At 27.6% G+C, this 21,661-nt stretch overlaps 1 protein-coding gene across 7 annotated transcripts in view; it reads right to left on the bottom strand.

Annotated features, from left to right (window-relative positions):
- LOC148235298 (monocarboxylate transporter 8-like) overlaps positions 1 to 21,661 on the bottom strand; it is a 306,309-nt gene that overhangs the window by 90,024 nt on the left and 194,624 nt on the right. For 5 of the 7 annotated variants that reach the window (XM_088186597.1, XM_088186598.1, XM_088186596.1 and 2 more), the window contains exon 3: positions 15,356 to 15,586. The exons of the other annotated variants lie outside the window; for them this stretch is intronic. In XM_088186597.1, coding sequence (XP_088042723.1) covers positions 15,356 to 15,586 — 231 coding nt within the window. The remainder of the gene's footprint in view (positions 1 to 15,355; positions 15,587 to 21,661) is intronic. 7 annotated transcript variants of the gene reach the window in all.

Genomic DNA, 21,661 nt, shown 5'->3' with positions numbered 1-21,661 from the left:
ACATTCACAGAAGATTTCCACCCACAAACCACCCCGTGCTAGGGTTTGGGTGTTGTGAAAATAAACGATGGGAAATGACCGTCATAAAATAACGCGAAGCCATTGATATTCGAAATAGGCGTGCATCAAAGGATCTGAAGCTGGATCATGACCCATTACTCTATTGTGTAGTATGGAATATGGTGCGAACCTCTTGTGAACGAAGTTTGAAAAAGGGTGGATTCGTGGATTTTTAAATCATTAGATATCGGGGTAGGCGTATCAGCTATCAGATTTAGATTAAATTTTAAAAATATATTGTGCATAATGATATGTAGTTTAGGTGGCAAAAATGTACGATCTTTTATATATAAAAAAAATATTAGAGTATACATATAAAATAGTATAAAATTAATATTTAATAAACTGCTTTATTTTTACACAAAAATAATTTACTATTTGGAATGTATTTAAAAACATTTACAATACTGAATTTTTAATGTTAATTTTCTTAGAATAAACACTGCAAATGCAAAATAATAATAAATACAACGGACCTCTTTTGCTAAAAGCATGTTTTTCTTTCGAGACATATGTGTGAAGCTTAACACATGGTAGGTAATGCGTAAAAATGTTCACAAGTGGAGAGTAAAAACTGGCCTTTTAAGGTTAACGTTATCCTAATTATACATGCTTACTAGTTTAGATGCTTTTGATGTTAAGCGAGTTTATTTATAGGAAGGAGAGGATTTCATAATTTCTATATTTCATTCACCCAACTATATTATATATTTAATAATTTTAAATAATATTTTTTTTATTTTAAAATTCTAAAATTTATTATAAAAATATGATTTATGGGTTTTTTATTCTAGCCAAAAAACAAGAATACTGTTTTAATTTTTGTCAAGAAAGTTTTATTTTATTAGATTGTAATGTTAAAAAAATGTCTATAGTAGAGATGTAACTGAAGTTATATTGATTAATAAATCTTGTAGGCTAATGATTATGAATTTAAAGTCAAAATAAACGGTAAACCACGACATTATGAAGATTACGTTGAAGATGCAGTCAATAAATTATTCGTTGGTGGTTTAGTTTCAAAAGTACGACTTTTTAAAGACTTATGTTCTGTATCTGCGTGTTGCTTAACTTACAAACGAAAAAGTAGAGAACATTAAATATGTGTCGCAAAAAACATTGCTTCGTTGTAAGAAATATAATTAAAAAAACCCAAAAAAGTTTACTGATGTAAAATTTTAAAACTATTAGAATGATAGTACACTATATATTGATAAAAAAAAAAAGAAAAAAAAACTGTTATTTTCATTGTGCTATATACATATATATATACAAATTATATCAAGCAATTTTAATAAAGGATACTCAAAATTATACAAATAAAGAATAATAAAAAAAATATTCTTTATTTGCGTTATTTGATAGCTTTAAAAAATTCCCGTAACTTATATTAATTTACCTTATTAAAAATAAAAACATTTCCTGGAAAATAAACAATTATTCAAGAATTAAAGCAATATACTTTTTTATGATTTCAGACTTTATTAAATTATTTATTTGATAATGCTAACATTTTCGAAGCTTTCATAATATTATTTACTCGTGAAATATTATTTGTAATTAGATTGTATAAAATAATTAAATTTCAAGGTATGCAAAAAAATATGGTGTCGTACAATTATTACGTCGATAATTTAATTGTTAGTTTATTAACGTAAAAAGTAAAATTTAATCGTTCGGTAAAAAAAAAATGGTATTAACATTTTAAATGAATTTTATATAATATAATAATCGCTGAGCACTTAAACATAAAGTATTAGGTAATCCCAAAATAAATGTCTTTTTTTTTAATGAAGCGAAAATCTTTTTTATTGTAATGATTTAAAATTATAACTTCTTGCTAAAAATATAACATTCCCTGACATTTCTATCATTTTTTTTAAATTCCATTAATATTTTTTTATAAATTTATATAACATGCAATCATGAATTTTGAGTCCCAATTTTTTTTTAAATATCAGAATATGAAGTCCAAAACACAGAGAAGAAAACCAAAACGCAGATCAAAATACGTATGTACGATTATCGTCACTGTTTTTTTATATTTTTAACTATATTATAAAAAAGTTTTATTTATATATAAATATGTATAATGAAAGCTGTAAGTTATGGGTTATTTATTATTTAATAAAATATGTTTTTAAATAAAAAATATTCGAGAAGGTAAAATATTTTATCAATAAATCATTTCTAATAATCTGAAATTAATAATTAAATTAAACTGAATCAATATAAGAGCTCTATTCTGAAAAACTACCGCATGAACCATTTAAAGGATTATTCGATTGAAGTGAAACATGAAAATCATAATATTAAATGCAGCCCACCGGCTGTGATTTCTGAATCAAGTAAAATGTTTTTCGAAATTTTTTGCATAGTTTTATTTTTTCTTGTCTGCTCTACGCCATTATTATTATTAAAAGTCAACGTAGATAAAAACTAGATTTTTACTGTCAGAATTATAACGAATTTACAAAATTCTATTAAATTATTAAGGCCTATTTTTATTATTATCTATTCATTAAAAGAATAACATTCGGCTAATCAGTTATTAAATGAATTATAACAATGTTTTGAGTAACCTAATTCAGAATATAATATACATAGATTGACTATAATTATATAATTTCCTTATATATCGCGCAATTACTCTCATTATCTTATTCATAGTTAATAACCTCAGTGAAAATACGTTAATCTGTTTTTTCGTAACCTCGTGTCCACGTGTTCGATATTTACAGTATGTATGTTTTATATAATCACAGTTATTACATACATACATATGTAATAAAATAAGTAATGCAAATATTTTAAGAATTAAATTATTTACGTTAAAAAATATCATCTTTAGGTATGTGTGCAAATAACTATGTGTACATATACAAAACACCGAAGCATATGCAGAATTAATATATTGGAATTTTAAGATTATGTTTTTAGATAGTGCAAATTTTTTAAAATAGTCATAGCATGATAAATCGGTGAATAATACCTAAATTGCATATATACTGTTTTTTTAATTTTAATTGCGTCATGGAGATCGGAATTCGTAATTATTATATAATTAAAATTCCAATCGATTATCATAGATCAGTCTACTGTTGATTAAGTTTACCCCATTGTAACATATTGGGCTTAGGCCAGTCATGTTACATTAGAAGATTTTCAGTTAATAAAAAAATTCAATAAATATTTCAACTAATAGAAAAAAATATTATCGACTAAGCAAAATTTGACTTAATCCTTCTGCCATTGAAATATATTATAGCTATAATCAACAATTATATGATAATAACTAATTATCAAATTAAGCAAATTTGTAAAGTGAAAAAGTTTGAAAAATAAGACAAATATATATCTATTAATAACTTTTATATTAAATAAGCATATACGTTGGAGCAAAAAATGCAAATTCAAAGAATTTCTTTACTCAAATTGTTAAGTCCAATTATGTATTTTATAAGTTAAATACTCCGAAGATTTGATAAACAATTTTACTACGCCTTTATGAATATAATTTAATCAGTTTATTATATACAAAACCACCAGAAGCTCTTAATTTGATAAAGTAAAGTAAAAGAAATTTGTAAAAATATGAATACTTCTCAACCTAGTTGTTGTATTAATTTATTTACAACGTGACTTCTAATTGCGCAAAAGTATTATTATTTTTTTTATTTGAAAGGTTTGTATATGCAGTGGTAATATTAATCAAAATATAAAATTATATGTTTTACATTTTTTTGTGTCACTTTACTTTGACATTAATTTATCATACTCTATTGTAATTATAAAATCATATCAATAAATAAGATGAAACAATAAAAATTGCGCTTACCGCCGCTCGTCGTCGTCGAACGACGGTAAATAATATTACTTGCCTCAGTAAATAATATTAATGCCTCAGTAACTTTGACTTTGTCAAGACCACTTATTTTAAATATTTGGTAAAAGTGCGATTTTGTAATATGAATGTTGTTTTTTTTATATTTTATATTACATTTGTGAATGTAATATGAAATATAAAAAAAAAACAATTGAATCCTAGTTATTAACGAATATGTGCTACTAAATATTAAATAAAATATAAACATTTGAATGTATAATGATATATACTATGTTGTTGTTGCAAAGAATTGATAAATCTAATTTTAACGATACATTTTATCCTGTCTCAAAGATAAGGCTACCTGGAAAACATTTACATATTTTACATGGATGGTAGCAAAAAACCTATTTGCTACTTCGATAGTCTTATCACCGAAAATTTCTAACAACAAATATAAACGGTTGTCCATGTGTTTCACCAATATATTTAAAAAAAAAATATGATTTTACACGACAATAAATAATAAAAATTAAATAAAAATCCATGTTTTTTTCTTTTGGCACACAATAAAAATATTTTTATTTTATTTATATTTTAATGAATGTAAATAAATTTATTTTGCATATTTTGCGCAAGTCCTATAAAAATATGTACTACAATAAATTATTTCATTATATGTCACACGATTCGCCCTTTTATGTTCCATATAATAAATATATACTATACTATAAACTATAAATTAATTCTATTGCTATAAGGCACGTAAAAGTAGTACAATAAGCATACGCGAGTTTCTAAATTGATATATAGGTTTATGCAGGTAGCTCTCCCTATTTTTTTTCTTCTTTTCAATTTATCCCGACCAATATCGGAATCACAACGAAAGAGAAAAAAGTTGTACTCGCGCACACCACCAGCGATAAAATCTAATGTTATTTCAAGGAAGAAGGACTTTTTCAATTGATTCCCTATCCCAACTTCCCCGAAGGTTGTCACTTTTGTTTTTTTACGTCTCTCCCGCTGAAAGTAAAATATATAGAAGATGAGAAAATAAGAAGAGAAAACGTGTATAAATTTTGTATTTTCTATTAAATTATCCGGGCCAAGGGACCGCAAGCAGGTAGGATAACTGAGCCTTAATTAAACTTCGAGATGGTACTTTTACGCCATCGGGTTTTTAAGCTACACGAAATGAGACTACCAAGAAATTATTTGACAATGATGACTGGCACAGTTTGAGATAAGGCCCTTTCCCTTTTTCCTCTGCCGCGTCAAGAGGGACAAGTCTTAATGGGATTTTTCCGGCGTAGGAAAACGTATTTAAACCGCACAAAGACGAAAAGCGTCTGATGAAGTGGATTGATGAGGACGTTTGCGTCCGTTAAATATTAAACCAGAACCGGAAAATGATTTTTGACTTAAAAATCTATAACCTCAACTCCATTAATTTTCTTTTATAACATATTTAGTAAATCAAACGAAAAAATCTTCACTGATACACATTTATTAACGTTGTAATTAAAGTTGAAATAAAATATTAAAAAGATAGGTAAAGGTGCGAAAGCTTTTCTTCACGCCGGTTGAGTCAACATTTTTTTTGAAATTAAAATAATTGAATTTTTGGCTTCGTCGGCGCAATGTTTCTGTAAAAGCTGGAAAATTAAAATTTTCCAATTAGACATTGCCTTTGTTGCGACGGGTATTTCAGCATCAAAGCGAACGCCTTTTATATGTCAATTAAAAAGACTTCGGTGCAATAGACGAAAAGGAAAATTAAAGCATTTTTATATTTTTCTTTGGTGGATATTATAAAAATAATGCTTAAGACCTTTGAGGTTATATTAATATAAATTAATATATTCTTTAAATATTATTTAAGATCACAAAGATTGCTTAGACTTATTATTATTATTTTAAATCTGTAATGAGCTGATGAATAACGTTTAAGATAGTACACTAAGTACCATCAAAGTATTACAAAACAGTAATTTTTACTATTTATATTATAAAAATTCGTGAGTTGTATAAAACACCAGTAGCTTGTAAAAATCATATCATGTTTGTTTGGTTGTACAATAAATAATAGTCCTTTTAATATGTTTAAATAAAAGCAAAATATATTTATGAACTAAATCTAAAAAGTACAAACTGTACAAAAAATATTGTTTCGGTTCATTACAAAAAACTTTTTTCGTTTGTGTCAGATTCGAAACTATATTAACTTTTAGTATTTTAAAATTAAAGTAAAACCATAGTGACCTAACAAATTGCCCTAATGAGTCATGATGGTCGAAAAACAATTCATAGTATAATTACTATACATAAAAACATAAAACAAGTAAGATAAAAATATAGATACATACAGTGAAATTTCAGTATAGCGAAACTCGCGGGATCGAAAAAAAAATTTCGGTATACTGGAAATTCGTTATATAGAATGGAAGAAAGATAATATATATTTTTATTTATTATTACCATATACAGCATTAAAATAACCTCTTTTGTCAAATTTTAAGGGTACTGTAATGAACACAATAAAATTTGTTAAGAAAATGTTTTATAAAAAATGTTTGAGAGTCGGCGAAACAGTTTGAATGTCGCTTGTGAACACATCTGACAAAACTAATATGTCAAGTTTTAACTTCGTTCTTAAATTTGTATCAAAATATTTCGTTATACTGAGACCAGTCTTCGTTACAATGAAAACATTTTGTATGAAAGAGATTTCACTGTATCTAAAAATCATAAATTATTAAAATTAAATAATATGAACCAGACCAGTTTTTTGGATGAAAGAAAGGAGGAGGAATGGAGGGTGAAATATTTTTATGACGTTCAAGTAACATATAAGCAATCGATATTCGGATTTAATGCTAGTAAAAGGACGGAACAATGCCCATGTTGTTGATTTAACAAACCATGTTGAGAGTAAATGAAGGCAAATCTATGGATATATGAGGCTGACTATAATGCGACTTGTTAATAGTTCTTTTATAGTTACTTTAGAACATTTCCAAAGATCAAAAAATGTTGATGTATCAAGATTTAGATCAAATATACATTGAAGAGGAGCAGCGAAACTTACTTTGCAACCCTTCAAAATTAAATCGGACCAAATTAGCCCCAGGAGAATCCCCGTCTTCAACTTCTCAAAGCCGTATTTAAGATCTAAGCGCTTAGTTTATTTTTTATGTAATTTTATATTATGCTTTAACGTTGAATTTTAATTGTAAATATCGTTTACTGCTTTACTAGCTTGTTAAATACATCAAACATATATGTACATAACCGTATTTTATACGTATAAGAGGATTTACCATTATTAAACCCATTATATAATATAAATTATATATAAAGTATTAAAACAATATTTACCAAAAGCCCTTAGCCTAGTGGTATTATTTAATCAAATAATTGATTTGTGTAAACTCGGCTGTATAATTTCTCGTTTTACACCTGTAAAACGATCGGAAAAGTATCCTTAAGGTATCGCATCGATTCCTGGATATTCTTGTAACGAGCGCCAGGTCGACATTTTCGAAAACCCTCAAACCCATGAAATATGTATGACGTTTCTCTTTCGTGATTTTTTATAGGGCCTTTCTTTTGCTTTTTTGCCAATTTACATTTTTATGACGCCGAGCCGGGCCCGCGATTTGCTCGCTTTTGCGATATAAATGAAAAAATAATTTTCACTTACGTTTCAGCGCTGAAAATTAAAACAAAGGAAATGCGGGGAGGATGCCCGCTAATTAATGGGACAATTGGTATGAAGACAAGAACAATGGGACATATTTAATTAGGCGATGAGTTTAATGAATATCACTTTTAGTGAATTCGACCAAATAACACTGTAATTAAGATTTGTTATAATAAATAAAATAGTTTGAAGAAATCAAGAGTAGATTAACTTACTAAATACACTATAATATTATTTAAAATAAAATATCTGTATGATTCTAAGCTAATGTCAGTTGTATGACAATTTAAATATATTGTCAATTGAATTTGCATAAAATCCTTATATTTTTAATCACATGATTATTATTTTAATTTATATTTATTATGGGGTTTCTATATTATGTAACCACTTGCACAATTTGTTATAATTTTTTTTTAAAACCTCGGGGGTATAACTTCTTAGCCAGTGAGACGCTTAATGAAACCTAGTTAGAGTTTTATTACATTATATTTACATATGTTGTGACAGACAATAAATGGCGAGATGTTTTCTCCGAGCGGTAGTGGAGAAGCTGGCGGAGGGATGATGTCAGAGTGATGATCCTCAGAGTTCTGATTGCTGTGGCATCGACAGTATATTCTCTGTGCGGTGGTGGAGAAGCTGGCGGCGGGATGTGTGCGTCTATATATGTTTCAGTGGGCGGTGGGCATCTGCTGGTCTTTTTGAATGTCACACTGCTGTTTGAAAACTTTTATAGCCATATTTGAGATCTGTCCGAAGCTTCACATATACAATTCAATTTGAAGCGTTCCATAAAATTATTCTATTACTCGTCCTCAACATCCAGCGTTATCTTTGACCAGCAAGTTTGTTTTATAAATATTTATTCTATAAAATTTGATTTCAAATAGTATTTTTCTTATACTTTTTCTGAATTCTTCTTATTCTATTGTAGTACAATAAACGTACGTCCGTTTATTATTTTAAGCGCTCTAATATTATATTATCTTTTAAGGCCGCACTTTATTTTACGTCGCTCACCGGTGTACACTATAAAGCTCTGAATCAAAAATGCACACACACTCATACACCACAACTCCTCTGCGTCCGACACGGGAGAGTTATATAGTTTTATTACACAGCCTTCATAAAGCATCAAATCCCAAAGGTGGACGATGACTATACCGTCGATTTATGGCCAAGCGGCAAAATTTGATAGCGTACTGCCTGCCATCCCCTTTATTTTTGCACTGGTTCACGAAAATTTATTATGACTCCGCAAACACTCTCGAGGACGAAGAGTCCTGCGAAAAAATGTTGTAAGCATTCTTGGTAAGAGCTTGCCATTACGCGTGATTCCCAACGCGAAAATACAGTGATAAAGTGCTGCGTTTCACTCGTAAATTTTTTTTTGTACACTGTAGTATGTGTTTATTGTTTTTATTTTTTCGCTTCTAAAAAAGATTATATGTGTGTGAATTTTTTAAATTGTAACATTTATTTATTAAATTATATTTGTAGATCACTCAAATGATCTTACTTTTTGCAGATTATGAACGAATCATTTTCTGCAACCTTCTAGCTCATTTAACAGCTTTCCTAAGTGGGTTGAAAAATAATTTCTTAGTCCTTACTCATTTACAAAGTTAATGACAAACTCACTTGAATCGTTTTTATATTTAATAATTGATGAACTTTTGAGTAATATGAAGAAGTGTTCAGAACTTTTCGTCATGAATTTCATTTATTTAAGGAAGAGTAAGCGCGAAACTTATTTGCTTTCCAAATACATTATTGTCCATAAATTTAAGTTACATGAGTATTACAAATTAATTTAAAAACATATAAACATATAGTATTATTACTTTCAGAACTTAAACAAATATTTTTAATGGCAAATTCAAGTGATCAAATATTTTCCTTTGCTCTTTACTCCTTTCATAGCAATGCTATGTTTTTTTTATCTAACTAGCATAATTAATTTCGTGTAAAGTTACAGATACTTAAGAAGCTAAAATTCTTTTGCTATCAATATAAAAAAACTTCGGATAAAGAATAAGAATTTTAGTATATATATATCATTAATTTCTATAAATAAGTAACAATATGTTAGGCAATTTTTTTGGACCTTGAGTATTGATTTAAATAATGAATATGCATCACTTAACAAATTAATAAAAATACGCACGGACTATTAAACCAAAATCGATCCACAAAAATACATCGTTATATTAGTATTTATCCATTTTTAATTTCAATATAATTTGGCTTCTGCCTTAATACAAATTAAATATACACGAAATAAACGTACCTACAAAAACTTTATCTATTAATCACTAATTGATCTTTTCAATATAAAATATGTATATATATGTAAATTTTGCCCAGGGAAGCTTATTTATCAATCGGCGATTTTGCATGAAAAAAAATATTCGCATTCAAAGTATCGCTTCTGAGGAAATGGGCAAAAATCGCATCAGAAAAGGGTCGGTCATCACGTTTATGCTCTTTTCCTTTTGTTATCATAAAAATGCCATATATGCGGGAATGATAAATGGGATTTTCCGCATTGAGTAAATTTGCTTTCATTATAAACATACGCAGCAACATGAGAGGTAACTTTGATAAATTGCGGCTATTTGTTTAGCTCGGAAAAGAAAAAAAGTGAGCAAATTATTATTGCGCAAGCAAAAATTACCCTTTGAGTCTTTGTGCTATGCATACTATGCGTACGGATACATCTTTTGACCTCCCAGGCTTCGTGGGAACTCATTTGCATATTTAAGACGTTGCGCCTAAAGACCTTTGTGCAATTTTTCTTTTGATTTAGGGTTTATGATAAACAGGGGCGATTTAAATTTAACCGGCGAGCATAGTGAAATTAATTATTTTTCGTGATTTGGTAAAGGATATGATATGTACTATATCACAAAAAATAAAAAATTCGAATATATTTGAATGAAATTTCAAACATAGCGTAGTTGCAAAAAACTAAAAAGTTCATTTTAAACTGTTTTTCAAGATATTTTATTAGCATTGTTAATTTCAATTAAATAATTGATTATGGTAGACAATGATTTATAGTATTTATTTATCTAAGTTAAAGCTATGTTTTTGCTTTTATATTATGACCAATCTAAAAATGTATCGCTTGGAATGAAAAATAAATGGGAGATACAGATTTAACCAGCAAGCAAATATTTTTGTGATTTTCTACAAGGTCATCTAACGATAATAAAATTCAACTCAAGAAATATAATAATATTTTAGAATGGTTTAAATAAATGTTAAAAATATAAACAAGAGTAATGATAAGTATATCGCACGTATATCCGTATCGTGTTCTTTAGAACTAATAACAGGAGCAAAAACCCAATTATGAATAATGATGAAATGGATAGCTCTCGAACTGACTGTGTTAACGCAAATATGGATTTGAATTAAATTTCATTTCAATTTTTTTTTTTTAAAAGTGAAAGTAAAAAGTATATTTTTAATTGTTTTTAAACGTATTTGAAAATTATAATTAATTACAATTTAATGATTGATTATGGTAAACAATGTTTCATAGTATCATTTTTTAATAAATCCAAAAATGTATCGCTTGGAATAAAAATACTGGTCCTATCGATTAGGGGCGATATAAATTTAACCGGCGAGCATAGTGAACTTAATTATTTTTATATTTATTATTAGATAAATGTACTTTATGAATAAAATACAACTAAAAAGATTAGAGAAACTTTTAAATACAGATTAGATAAAACACAACTTTTTACCAAACCAAAAATGTATTTTAAAACATTATCAATCATTACTTCAATGAAAAAAATGATTTATTCTATGTATATATTTCATTTAAAGCTAAATTTATTATTCTGATTAATTGAAAAACGTATCTCATGAAACAAAAATACTAAGCCTACCAATTTTAACATCAAAGTAAATGGACTATTTGCGAATTACGAGTAAATATGGTGCCTTATACGCCATTATAATTTTTAAAGTTACAATTTATACAAAAATATGGCAATAACTGTTCACAAAATATTCATTATCGTTACGATACATTCAATAATATTTTACTTTTTTTAAAGCTTTAATTATTTTATTTAAATAAATGTTATTAAAATATTTTTGTACTGAAAAGATTTATTTGCCAAATTTATATAATGTGCTCTTACTATGTGTAGTTAAATTACTTAACTTTTAATATTAGCAAAAAAAAAACATTTAATAGACTATAAAATTATTTCACTTATACGTAAAAAATTAAAACAATTTAAAATCAACGCATAATTTGATATGAATTCCAGCAAAATTATGCATATATAATATATAGCACATTTAGTAAAAATACAATTTGTATTAAAAAAAACTATATTTCATTATATTCATAATTTTAAAATAATACTAAGCAATTTTATATATTTATTTCCGAGAAACGAAAATGTAAGCCTTATACAAATTAAATTTGTCATATGTATAACAATATGTTTTAATCGATTACAAAAATAAATAAAACAGGAATAATTAAAGCAAATGTGCTGAAAAAACATGATTTTTGCATATTTTTTGTAAATATAAAATATAACAAGAGGAGACTTAAATAAAAAATACAGTTAAAATTATTGAATATATTTACATTTGCATAAAGTTAACTTAATGTTTGTGAAAAAAAATGTGCTCTAAAAGAGTATTATTTTATTAGAGAGTAACTAAATAATAAAATAGGGGCGGAAGGTCTTTATATGAACAATAAAACAGTGCCTTTTAATCAAGACAATACCCCAGCGCATTTTGTGGTCAACTTTTCTCCCGATTGCTTTCTAATCCTCTATATTTAATTAATTTGGAGAACAGTGACTGTTATCTATTTTCTAAGAACAAAAAATCTTATTCGAAAAGATATTTTAATAGAATAGAGTTTGTCTCATTGAAATATAAAAATATATTTATTTAATTTATGGATCATTCCGAATAATAGATGTTCATTTTCAAATTATGAATATAATTCACAGAATCTATAAATTACATCCAATCATACCGGCCGTATGTTTTTCATCATCCCTCGGTTGATATATCGCTTAATCCCGAAGAAACCATAGGGACACTGTGAGTAGTTTCCCGTGGGAGTTTGAACCATCGCAAATCAGATAAATGAGATTCGTTTATCATACAAGATTTATAGGTCATACAGAAATCTCTGGCCTAAACCACTGACTTATATAAGTGTCCGGGACACAACGACCTATTTAATACGGGATATTATTATAATAAATAAAATTGTTATTTAATCTTTCCACAAGATGACAACATAAACGAGAACGTTAAGTTTTGACAGCGCTTCCCTGAGACGAGCGGTTAAGAATATTAGTTAACTTTGGACAGTTATCGCTTGAAGGATTGTTATCTCAGTTCGAAAGACGAACGCGTTATGGAACAATATTTACAATTGATTAACGACAATGGCTACGAGCCGGTTTACCATTAATTAAACTCACTGCTTTTCGATTAATTTACAAGTTAAGGTTCGATTTCGAGAGTCGGATGCGAAAAAGTTTCGGATTGCGAGAATGAAAAGAGTTTATTTTAGAATTCGATCGAGTTCTCGAAAGATAAACTTTTGATTGAATGAGTTAGAAAGCTCTTTATAAGTTCAATTTTATTAATTAATTATATACCACACTCTTTGTCTATTCACGATGGAAAAATATTTAAATAGCAACAAATAAAATTGACAATTGCAAATTGTAAAAATGTAAAAAAAACTAGTTATGTTATTTTGTGTACTTAGAAGTTAGTTAAAAACTGAATAAAATAACTGAAAATAATTTAAAATTACAGCTAAATCATTTTTTCATTTATTAGATAGAATAATAGTTCAAGTTATTTAAGCGAATTTTTCATAGAAAAATATCATATTTCATTAAAAGTAACTATAATTTTTTTAGGAATACCTTAATTATTATTTGAGAGTGAGAAATAAGGGCGTGCGATACATGTGTTCACATGCCCTTATCTCTCACTCACTCTCGTCACTTAACACGCGAGCGAGCAAAAGGGAATGTATCTCACCGTACGCGCCTGAAATCAGCACATGTTATTGACTCATTTTTATGTCATTAGCAAAACTTCTTATGCTTTAAATTTACATTTAAAAACACCAATATGCTATATGTTGTCTGTCCATAACATTATTTTCATTACCAAAACTAAGAATTTTAACCACTCATTAAACAAACCTTGCATGTACCTCACGGCACGCGCCAAGTTCATATTGACAAATTTATTAAAATAACTAAAGAAAAAAATAGGCGTTCAATAATCTTTGTATTTAAAAATATTATAGAACTTGCACGTGTTGGGTGCTAAAAAATAGATAGAGCTTAATATCTGCACTACACTCTCTGGAAGTTGTCCGAACCAAAGTTACAACTGAAGTCGGCCGAGACCTACGACTTCGAGTAAGCGAACACACTGTCACAAATTTCATATGCCGTCCGAACGGCGACCGTGAATGACATCCGGACGGCGGCTTCTGTCAAGTACAGCCAGCATATTTGCGCGCGATCGAAAAATGTGCCAAATAATCGCAATTTTTAAATTGTCATATTATTAAAATTACTCTACTGATAATTATAAAAGTTTGTGTGGGCTCTTACCAATACAATATCAGTGAAAACTTTTCGGTCGTAAGTATTCAATTTACGCAAAATCTTTGTCGGCTTTTGCAAAATGCCATAAGGCATAAAAATGATACTTCAGAATACGAACACCACATCTGTGACTATCCTCGAATTTGTCGCCATCGATTCTAAATAAGAATTCGTTATGGTGTGATATTTATATAAACTGATCTAGGAAAATACAAAAGGATATTCGAAACAATTTTTTTAACAAAATCAAGTACCACTAATTATTTTTTAATTATTTAATTTTATATGAAAAAAAATATAATAACGATATGTGCTAGAAGAATATAGTATGAAAAATATAATTAATCCCTTTTGGTGCCCTAAAATATTCAAAGATGTCAGTAAGAGTCTGTTAAAGTCCCTGATAAGCATGTGGTGTTATAAATTGATCACATGACCACGATGCAGCGCTCGACATGCGTGCTAACCATAGGACGCCTACGCGCATACTGAAATTGATGCGAGTTATTCGTTCAACCTCAGTTTGCGAAACACCATATCATTATCTCTTTCACTCTCGTCGCGAAAGGGGATGTATCTCACCGCTCGCGCTCGAAAGAGCAGCTCCGACTTCGGTCCCTTTGACTCGTAAAAATGCCGACAATGTTCGGAAGCGCTCGAAGCTGGCCAAGTCGACTAAATTACTCCCACTTTACCTCCCGTTATCGGTAACCTCGGACAACTTCCGAGAGAGCTAAGTGGAAAATATTATAAGCCCAAATTGGAATAAAATACACAAATTCATTAATAAAATAAGATACTTGAATTGCTGTTTAGGCATGCCTATGAATCAAATTATTTATTGTGGTTTTTCATTTCCGCTTACACTTCATCTAGAACATCAATAAAAGAAACATGCTATGTATAATACAAGACACAAAAATTGTATAAGGGATCAAATCGCAAATCGTCTATCTAATATACATGTATGCAAATATGTATAACATCCGCATATGAAGGAGACATGCTTAATACTTGGTCATTTTCTGTTCGATTATAAGAAAGTGCAATATCTAATAGAGTCTGTGTGATAGTGTAATAAAGAGAATAGAGATTATAATAGATATAAGTGGAACAGATAACGACCTGGCACGTTGACGTCACTTTGCTGATGTTCGCCCATTGTCTGCGGCGGTCTGGCCATGTAGCAAGGATGGATCTTGGATGCTGTGCTATCGTGGATGTGAGAGTGATTATTCGTAGATTGGGACGCCGTTGGGTGGATCGAGTTTCGATAAGCGCCTTTCGTTTGAGATTGAGCATGGATGGGGTTAAGGATAGGATGAGATGATGGCATTTCCTCCCGATTGCCGGAACCTTGAATTTCAATATATAAAAAAATATATTAAAAATGTTTCACATTAATGAAGTCCTAGGATAAAATATAAACTGAAAGGTATATACTAATTATAATTATACAAGTCCATTGGGGAAATGTTGCGTAAACACGTCAATCGATGTAATACCAATTATTGGTTTAATTTGTGCGATTTTTTCGTCCTAATGCTCAGAAAACATGCCAATCAAATATGTATTTAGGGTAACATATGTATTTATAATTTGACCGGAAATAAATAGAGAAATAAAAAATGTTTTATACGTAGTTTTATGATTCTGTTGGTTTATTTTGAATTGCCAATAAATATAAAAGCTGCTCGTAAATTTTATACATAAAATTGACTCAAATCAACCTGTTACTTTTCATCAAGGTATTACAAATTGGAAAATTTGAAAGACAGAATTACTTGGAATGAATAGGATTGCTGCTTCAATCACATACATATTCAAACCTTCTGCAATAAATGCTTAAAATTAAAATATATGTATAATCTAACTAACAATAATTCTGTTATCTTTCCAATATAACTATATTATCAAATATCTAAACATTTTAACCATGATTCGTATTTACGATTTGTTTAGGACAGTCGTAAAGAACTAGATCGCATCGTACTCGAGCAATAAATCTAAAGATCGAGACTTTAAAATAAAGATTAAATAAAACATAAATTTTGCATTGTTTTAAACACTTCTGCCGAAAAGGTATACACTTGAAACTATTGTAAAATAAACTTTGGCCACGCTCAAAGGAGAATATTTTTGAATTCACCTAATGAAAATTTCGCAAAAGGTGTCTCAGAGCAATAAAAGGACGAAGCACTAAATCCCTGATCTGCGAGTTCCATTGAAAATACATAATTCCGATAAAATTGAAAATGTCACGTGCCACCACCACCCAGTGCAAAGATCGATCTGTGGTGCTGACGAAAGAGATTCGTATTTTATTTTTGTGCAGAAAAAGGTGTTTACGGAATATGAAAACACGTTGAGGGAAAATCTGACGGGTTCGATCGACAGTCGACCTGATTATAATTCATCTTTGTGTTATTTCAGCTGTGAATTTAGCGAGAAACGTCACGCTGTGTTTAAAGCTTCGTTGGCTAGTGATAAAAGACGTTTCAGGTTCGCCTTTCATATCAAATTGATTATGAAGCAAACGTAATTAATTTAAGAATGGCGATTGAAGCTTACACTAAAATAAATTTATTGATAAAAAATGTATTTATACAATATTTTAATATATTATTTTTTTTAATTGCCACGTCATAAAAGTTCCGTACTTTATTTGATTTTCTGTTACCGATAACCGAACCTTTTAATATGCGTTCTTAACTATAAACACTATTTATTAAATATTCACGACGACTAGCCTTTTACTATTTTCTTTATCATTAACATAACTTCTTCCTGCTTTGAATTCATGATACTATTTTGCTTAATAGAAACAAGTTGTTGATAGAGAAATTCTTTTCTACAGAAAGTACGCTATTAATGCCAATTGAATTAATAACACTTTTATTTGTATTAGACATTCCAAATAGTATATCCATTATTTCGTGGCATACGTTTTTGACATTATTGATCTAAGCAAACTTCTATACATAACGTGAAATAAAATATAACTTTCAGGCACAAAACTAGACATGTTTATTTACGAAATTTCTTTCAATATCCGATAAATTTATATCGCCAAAAGCGTCAGATACATATGTTACACCTTGTACCTTGGAAACTTTGTACCGGCGGCGAGTTTCGAGCGCGTGCCGAAGCAGCCCTTGACATCACCGTCGAATATTCAGTTCAGACCTTTGGAAGTAAGTGTTTTTAGAAAACCTCCCCCTAAGTTGCCCATACAAATGAGACCAGTCTGGCATTGCAATTTGCCACATTCGGTCCGATCTTTTTATATTGAAAAGGGTTTTTTACTCGCTTTCTCTTCTCAAGACGTCTGTCTGATCCTCCGGCATTACGCTCTACGTTTGTGCTTTGAAATTGTGAAGATGCCGAAAGATTCTTTCGTGACTGCAGCGAAGTTTAGAATTTACTTTGGAGGTGGACCCATTCGCCGAGAGAAGCGACGTAGAATGTTGGAAATTTGAGGATTATTATGCCGGAGAAACGTGGGGACTAGATAAATGTGAAAAATTGTTTGAAGAGGGGTATATAAAAGATTTTTTGTAAAAATACATATTTATCCAAAAATATATGGTAAGTCAAAGCTGCTTATTTGTTATTCTATTGTATATCCTTTATATACTTTCATACCAAAATATAAAGTATGAGTATGAGTATATTTAAATAATAGTATTACATATAAATGGAATAGCAAATTGTATATACATGTAAATTGGTTCTAATTCATTCAAAACAACGATTTAAATACAATAAAATTTCAATAAAATAAAACTAATTTTTGCAAATTTAATATTTTTGTGCCCAAAAAAATAATATTTTCTAAAATAAATAAAAAGCTAATGCATCCACAATAGTTTATATTTTTATAGGTTTAAAATTATTAAGTACAATATTTTTCGCCTAATTAAATATTATTTCTGGTTAAATAAATATATTTATTCCCAACTTTTATAAAAGTATGACTGAAATAATTTGGTAGTAGTCCTTTATGCAATTTAATTAAAAATGTTCAATAAAGATTAATAATTTTACAATCAATGAATCTCATATTTTCAATTTTTAAATTGCACTTTGACAGTCCTGGAATCTCAGGATTGATCACGAGAGTGAAAAATGATAAATAATTTATGTTTTAAAATATGTCAATGACAATTATTAGATGAATTTACTTTCACCTAATAAGCTAAGATTTGTGGGTAATTAAATTTAACAGTTAAGATGTTCCATTTACATATATCAAATAATATAAAATAACCAAGTTTAGTTTTGAAATGTGATTTTTTTAGTGGCTCACTCTATAGTGTATTGAAATATTTGCCATATTATAAACATATATAGATCTTTGGTAATATCAAACTTTGGTGTCAAGTAAAGATCGTTTTTATTTCAAAGGGTTTCTATGTCACACCGTAGGTGATTCATATTGAAATTTGACACCCCTTTGAAGCAACGATGTCTACGCGAGAAAAATTCTGAATTCGATATTTTTTTATTATACGTATGTAATATTATTTTCGTATGGTACATAACGGCAACCGCAAACGTAATATATTTCACGTTGTAATTACGGAAAGACGTTAAGACGAACAAAAAAATCTAGCAAACATTTTTCTTCGTCGTCTGCGAAAAAATATTAACAAACAAGTAGTTAATTTGAATGTGACGTGAGTTATTGCTTAAGAATCGGTTTTCTTTTTCGTTATTATTTTTTATACCTTTCAGCCAAATCGTACAATATTATTATTATATATTTGCGAAGTTCGCTCGCGCCCTCCAAATTTTCCTTTTTCATTCTTATTTCCCCGGAGGCTTAACGGCTATTTCACATTACGATATTATTTTCGAGTGTCATCGGAATTTTAGAATTGTACAAATGTACGTGGAAAATTGACAGACGGATTGAAAAGCCAAAAATATTATTTTATATTAAGCATAAATTGAAGTGTATTTCAGATATAATATTGGAAAACGAATGGATTTAGTGATATTGAATATTTTATAACTTGATGTTGACATTTAATCACAGTCATAGCTAGTTAAAACTTGAAGATTTTTAAGTAATAAAATATCTTTCTTACCTCGCTTTTATCTTAACATATATTATAAGAACAAGTAGAGAGGAAATTTAAAGACGACCCATCGCATCCGATCGAGATAAGTTTTTGATTTATGATACCATCTTAGTGATGCTCCAAAGGAGATATTGGAATATGATTATATTATTCAATAGTAAGTTTGATGGTATTTCATAATCCTTACGCTATAAGCTTACAGATAAACTGAAATTTGCTATTTACACATAAAATATATTATGGGATACTATCAAACAAGATACGAGTCGGATTTACGTGAGATATGAATATATATGTACGCTCAAAAAGCTAAGCACGAATCGCTGACAGATATCTATCATAATTTGTACGATATGTTTTTTTTATATTTCGTAATAATATACAAAATAAAAAAATTGCCATAAAGATAAGATTCACGTGTAAAATCACAGATTGATGTGAACTCTTTATTTTAAATACTTCTAAAAGAATAGACAAATTATAACAATTTTATTTATACAAAATAAGCAACATATATTTTTAATAGTCATATACTTTAAATTCATTTACCATTTTATTTATTAAAATCGCCACAAAAAAAATTGTTTAAAATAAAAATCATACTATACGAGAAAATAATCGTATTTATACAAAAAAAAATGATTCTAGTTCTTATGATGGAATAATTTTAATATTAGAAAAAAAATCATTTAACTAAAAATTTATTTTTGGCATATTTTGTAGTAAGCAAAATCCTTTAAGAGTTCCTTTACCTAAACATATGTTAAGGTTAAGTAGCGTTTTTATATAAATTTATACATATACAAATACAATTATATATTTTTAATAATAATAAATCCACTATAGTTTAATTATAAGTATCTACATTTCCTTTTTTATACAATATATGTTTTTATTTTAAATACAATTCATAATAATTACTTGTGTTCAAGACATTTTTTCTTTCACAAAATAATCACAAATAATTGATATGTAACTGCATTTTAAAATTAAATAAATTAATTATAATAAGCAATGATGTGTAGTTTATCCTAAAAAAAATGGAACAATTTTAATATTAAAATCACTACAAAAAATTTGATAATTCCTTGTATTTTTCGTTTATATTATTTACATCAAAAATAAAAATTGCTCTTTAAAGCAAAATAATTGTAACAAATATAAGATAGGAATAAATAAAAATTACGCTTATTTGACTTGTAATGAAAACTTTTGTTTTCAATAAGAATCGTTTTAAGATATCAAACATTATAATTTTCACTATTTTATATAATAATATACCTATGTATGTATATTGTCATAATATAAATATAAAAAAAAATTTCATTCGTTTTAAATAAAATTAATTAATTGTAAATAAAACATTTAAAATTAATTAATTTCTTAACTAAACTAAAGTGCTTTTTAAAATATCATTAGTTTATTTTTTATTTGCAATAGTTCGTTTTTAAGCAATTTTGATTTTTTTAAATAATCACAAATTACGTAAAACTGCATTTGAAAATATTTAAATTAATTATAACATAATATATTGTTATAATTAAATTAAATTTTCATAATAAATTTTAAAAAAAATATTATGAAAATCGCTACAAAAAAATTGCTAAAGAACTTATTGTTACTAATATAAAATATTAAAAAAAAGTAACGCTCATTTAATTTGTATGAATAATTTTTCGATAATAAAAATAGTATTTTTTACTATTTTAAATATTCATACATATATTTTTTTACAATAATTAAAAAAGCAAATATTTTACCGTAGTTTCCTTATTTAAAATTATTTTTTCTTGTACACAACGAAAGTTATATTTTTATTTTATTGCTGGTATTATTTTAGAATATATTCAATTAGTTATATTTAAGCAATTTTACTTTTACAAAATAATCATAAATAATTTATGAGTGCAATTGATAATATTATAAATATTTTTAATAATCAAATAATCGTAGTTTAATTAAAAAGTGATAGTTCTTTGTAATATATATTTTGCTTAATATTTATGAACACAGTCAGATAATTTAATATGTATAGGTAAAATATGATTTAGAAGGGTTATCTACTGAATATAATTATTCGTCTCAAGTAGCTGTATTAAATGATATAATTTATTTTAACAAAAAATATACATAGAAATATTACCAACATTACAAGATTATATTACTGAGCATATTAATGGAAATAATAATACCTAAATTTGTCTTTATTAATCCATATTTATAAGAATAAAACTTAACACTATAATAATCAAAAATAAACTATGTATAAAATAATCTGATTTAACAAATTTAAAGTAAACGAATCTGTAAAAAAATACTAAAAATTAAAAAAAAATATATAATG

The sequence above is a fragment of the Plectrocnemia conspersa genome, unplaced genomic scaffold (assembly GCF_051122295.1).
Source record: "Plectrocnemia conspersa isolate PC_06_02 unplaced genomic scaffold, ASM5112229v1 ptg000005l, whole genome shotgun sequence".
Taxonomy (NCBI): domain Eukaryota; kingdom Metazoa; phylum Arthropoda; class Insecta; order Trichoptera; family Polycentropodidae; genus Plectrocnemia; species Plectrocnemia conspersa.
This window is presented reverse-complemented; position numbering and strand designations above follow the sequence as displayed.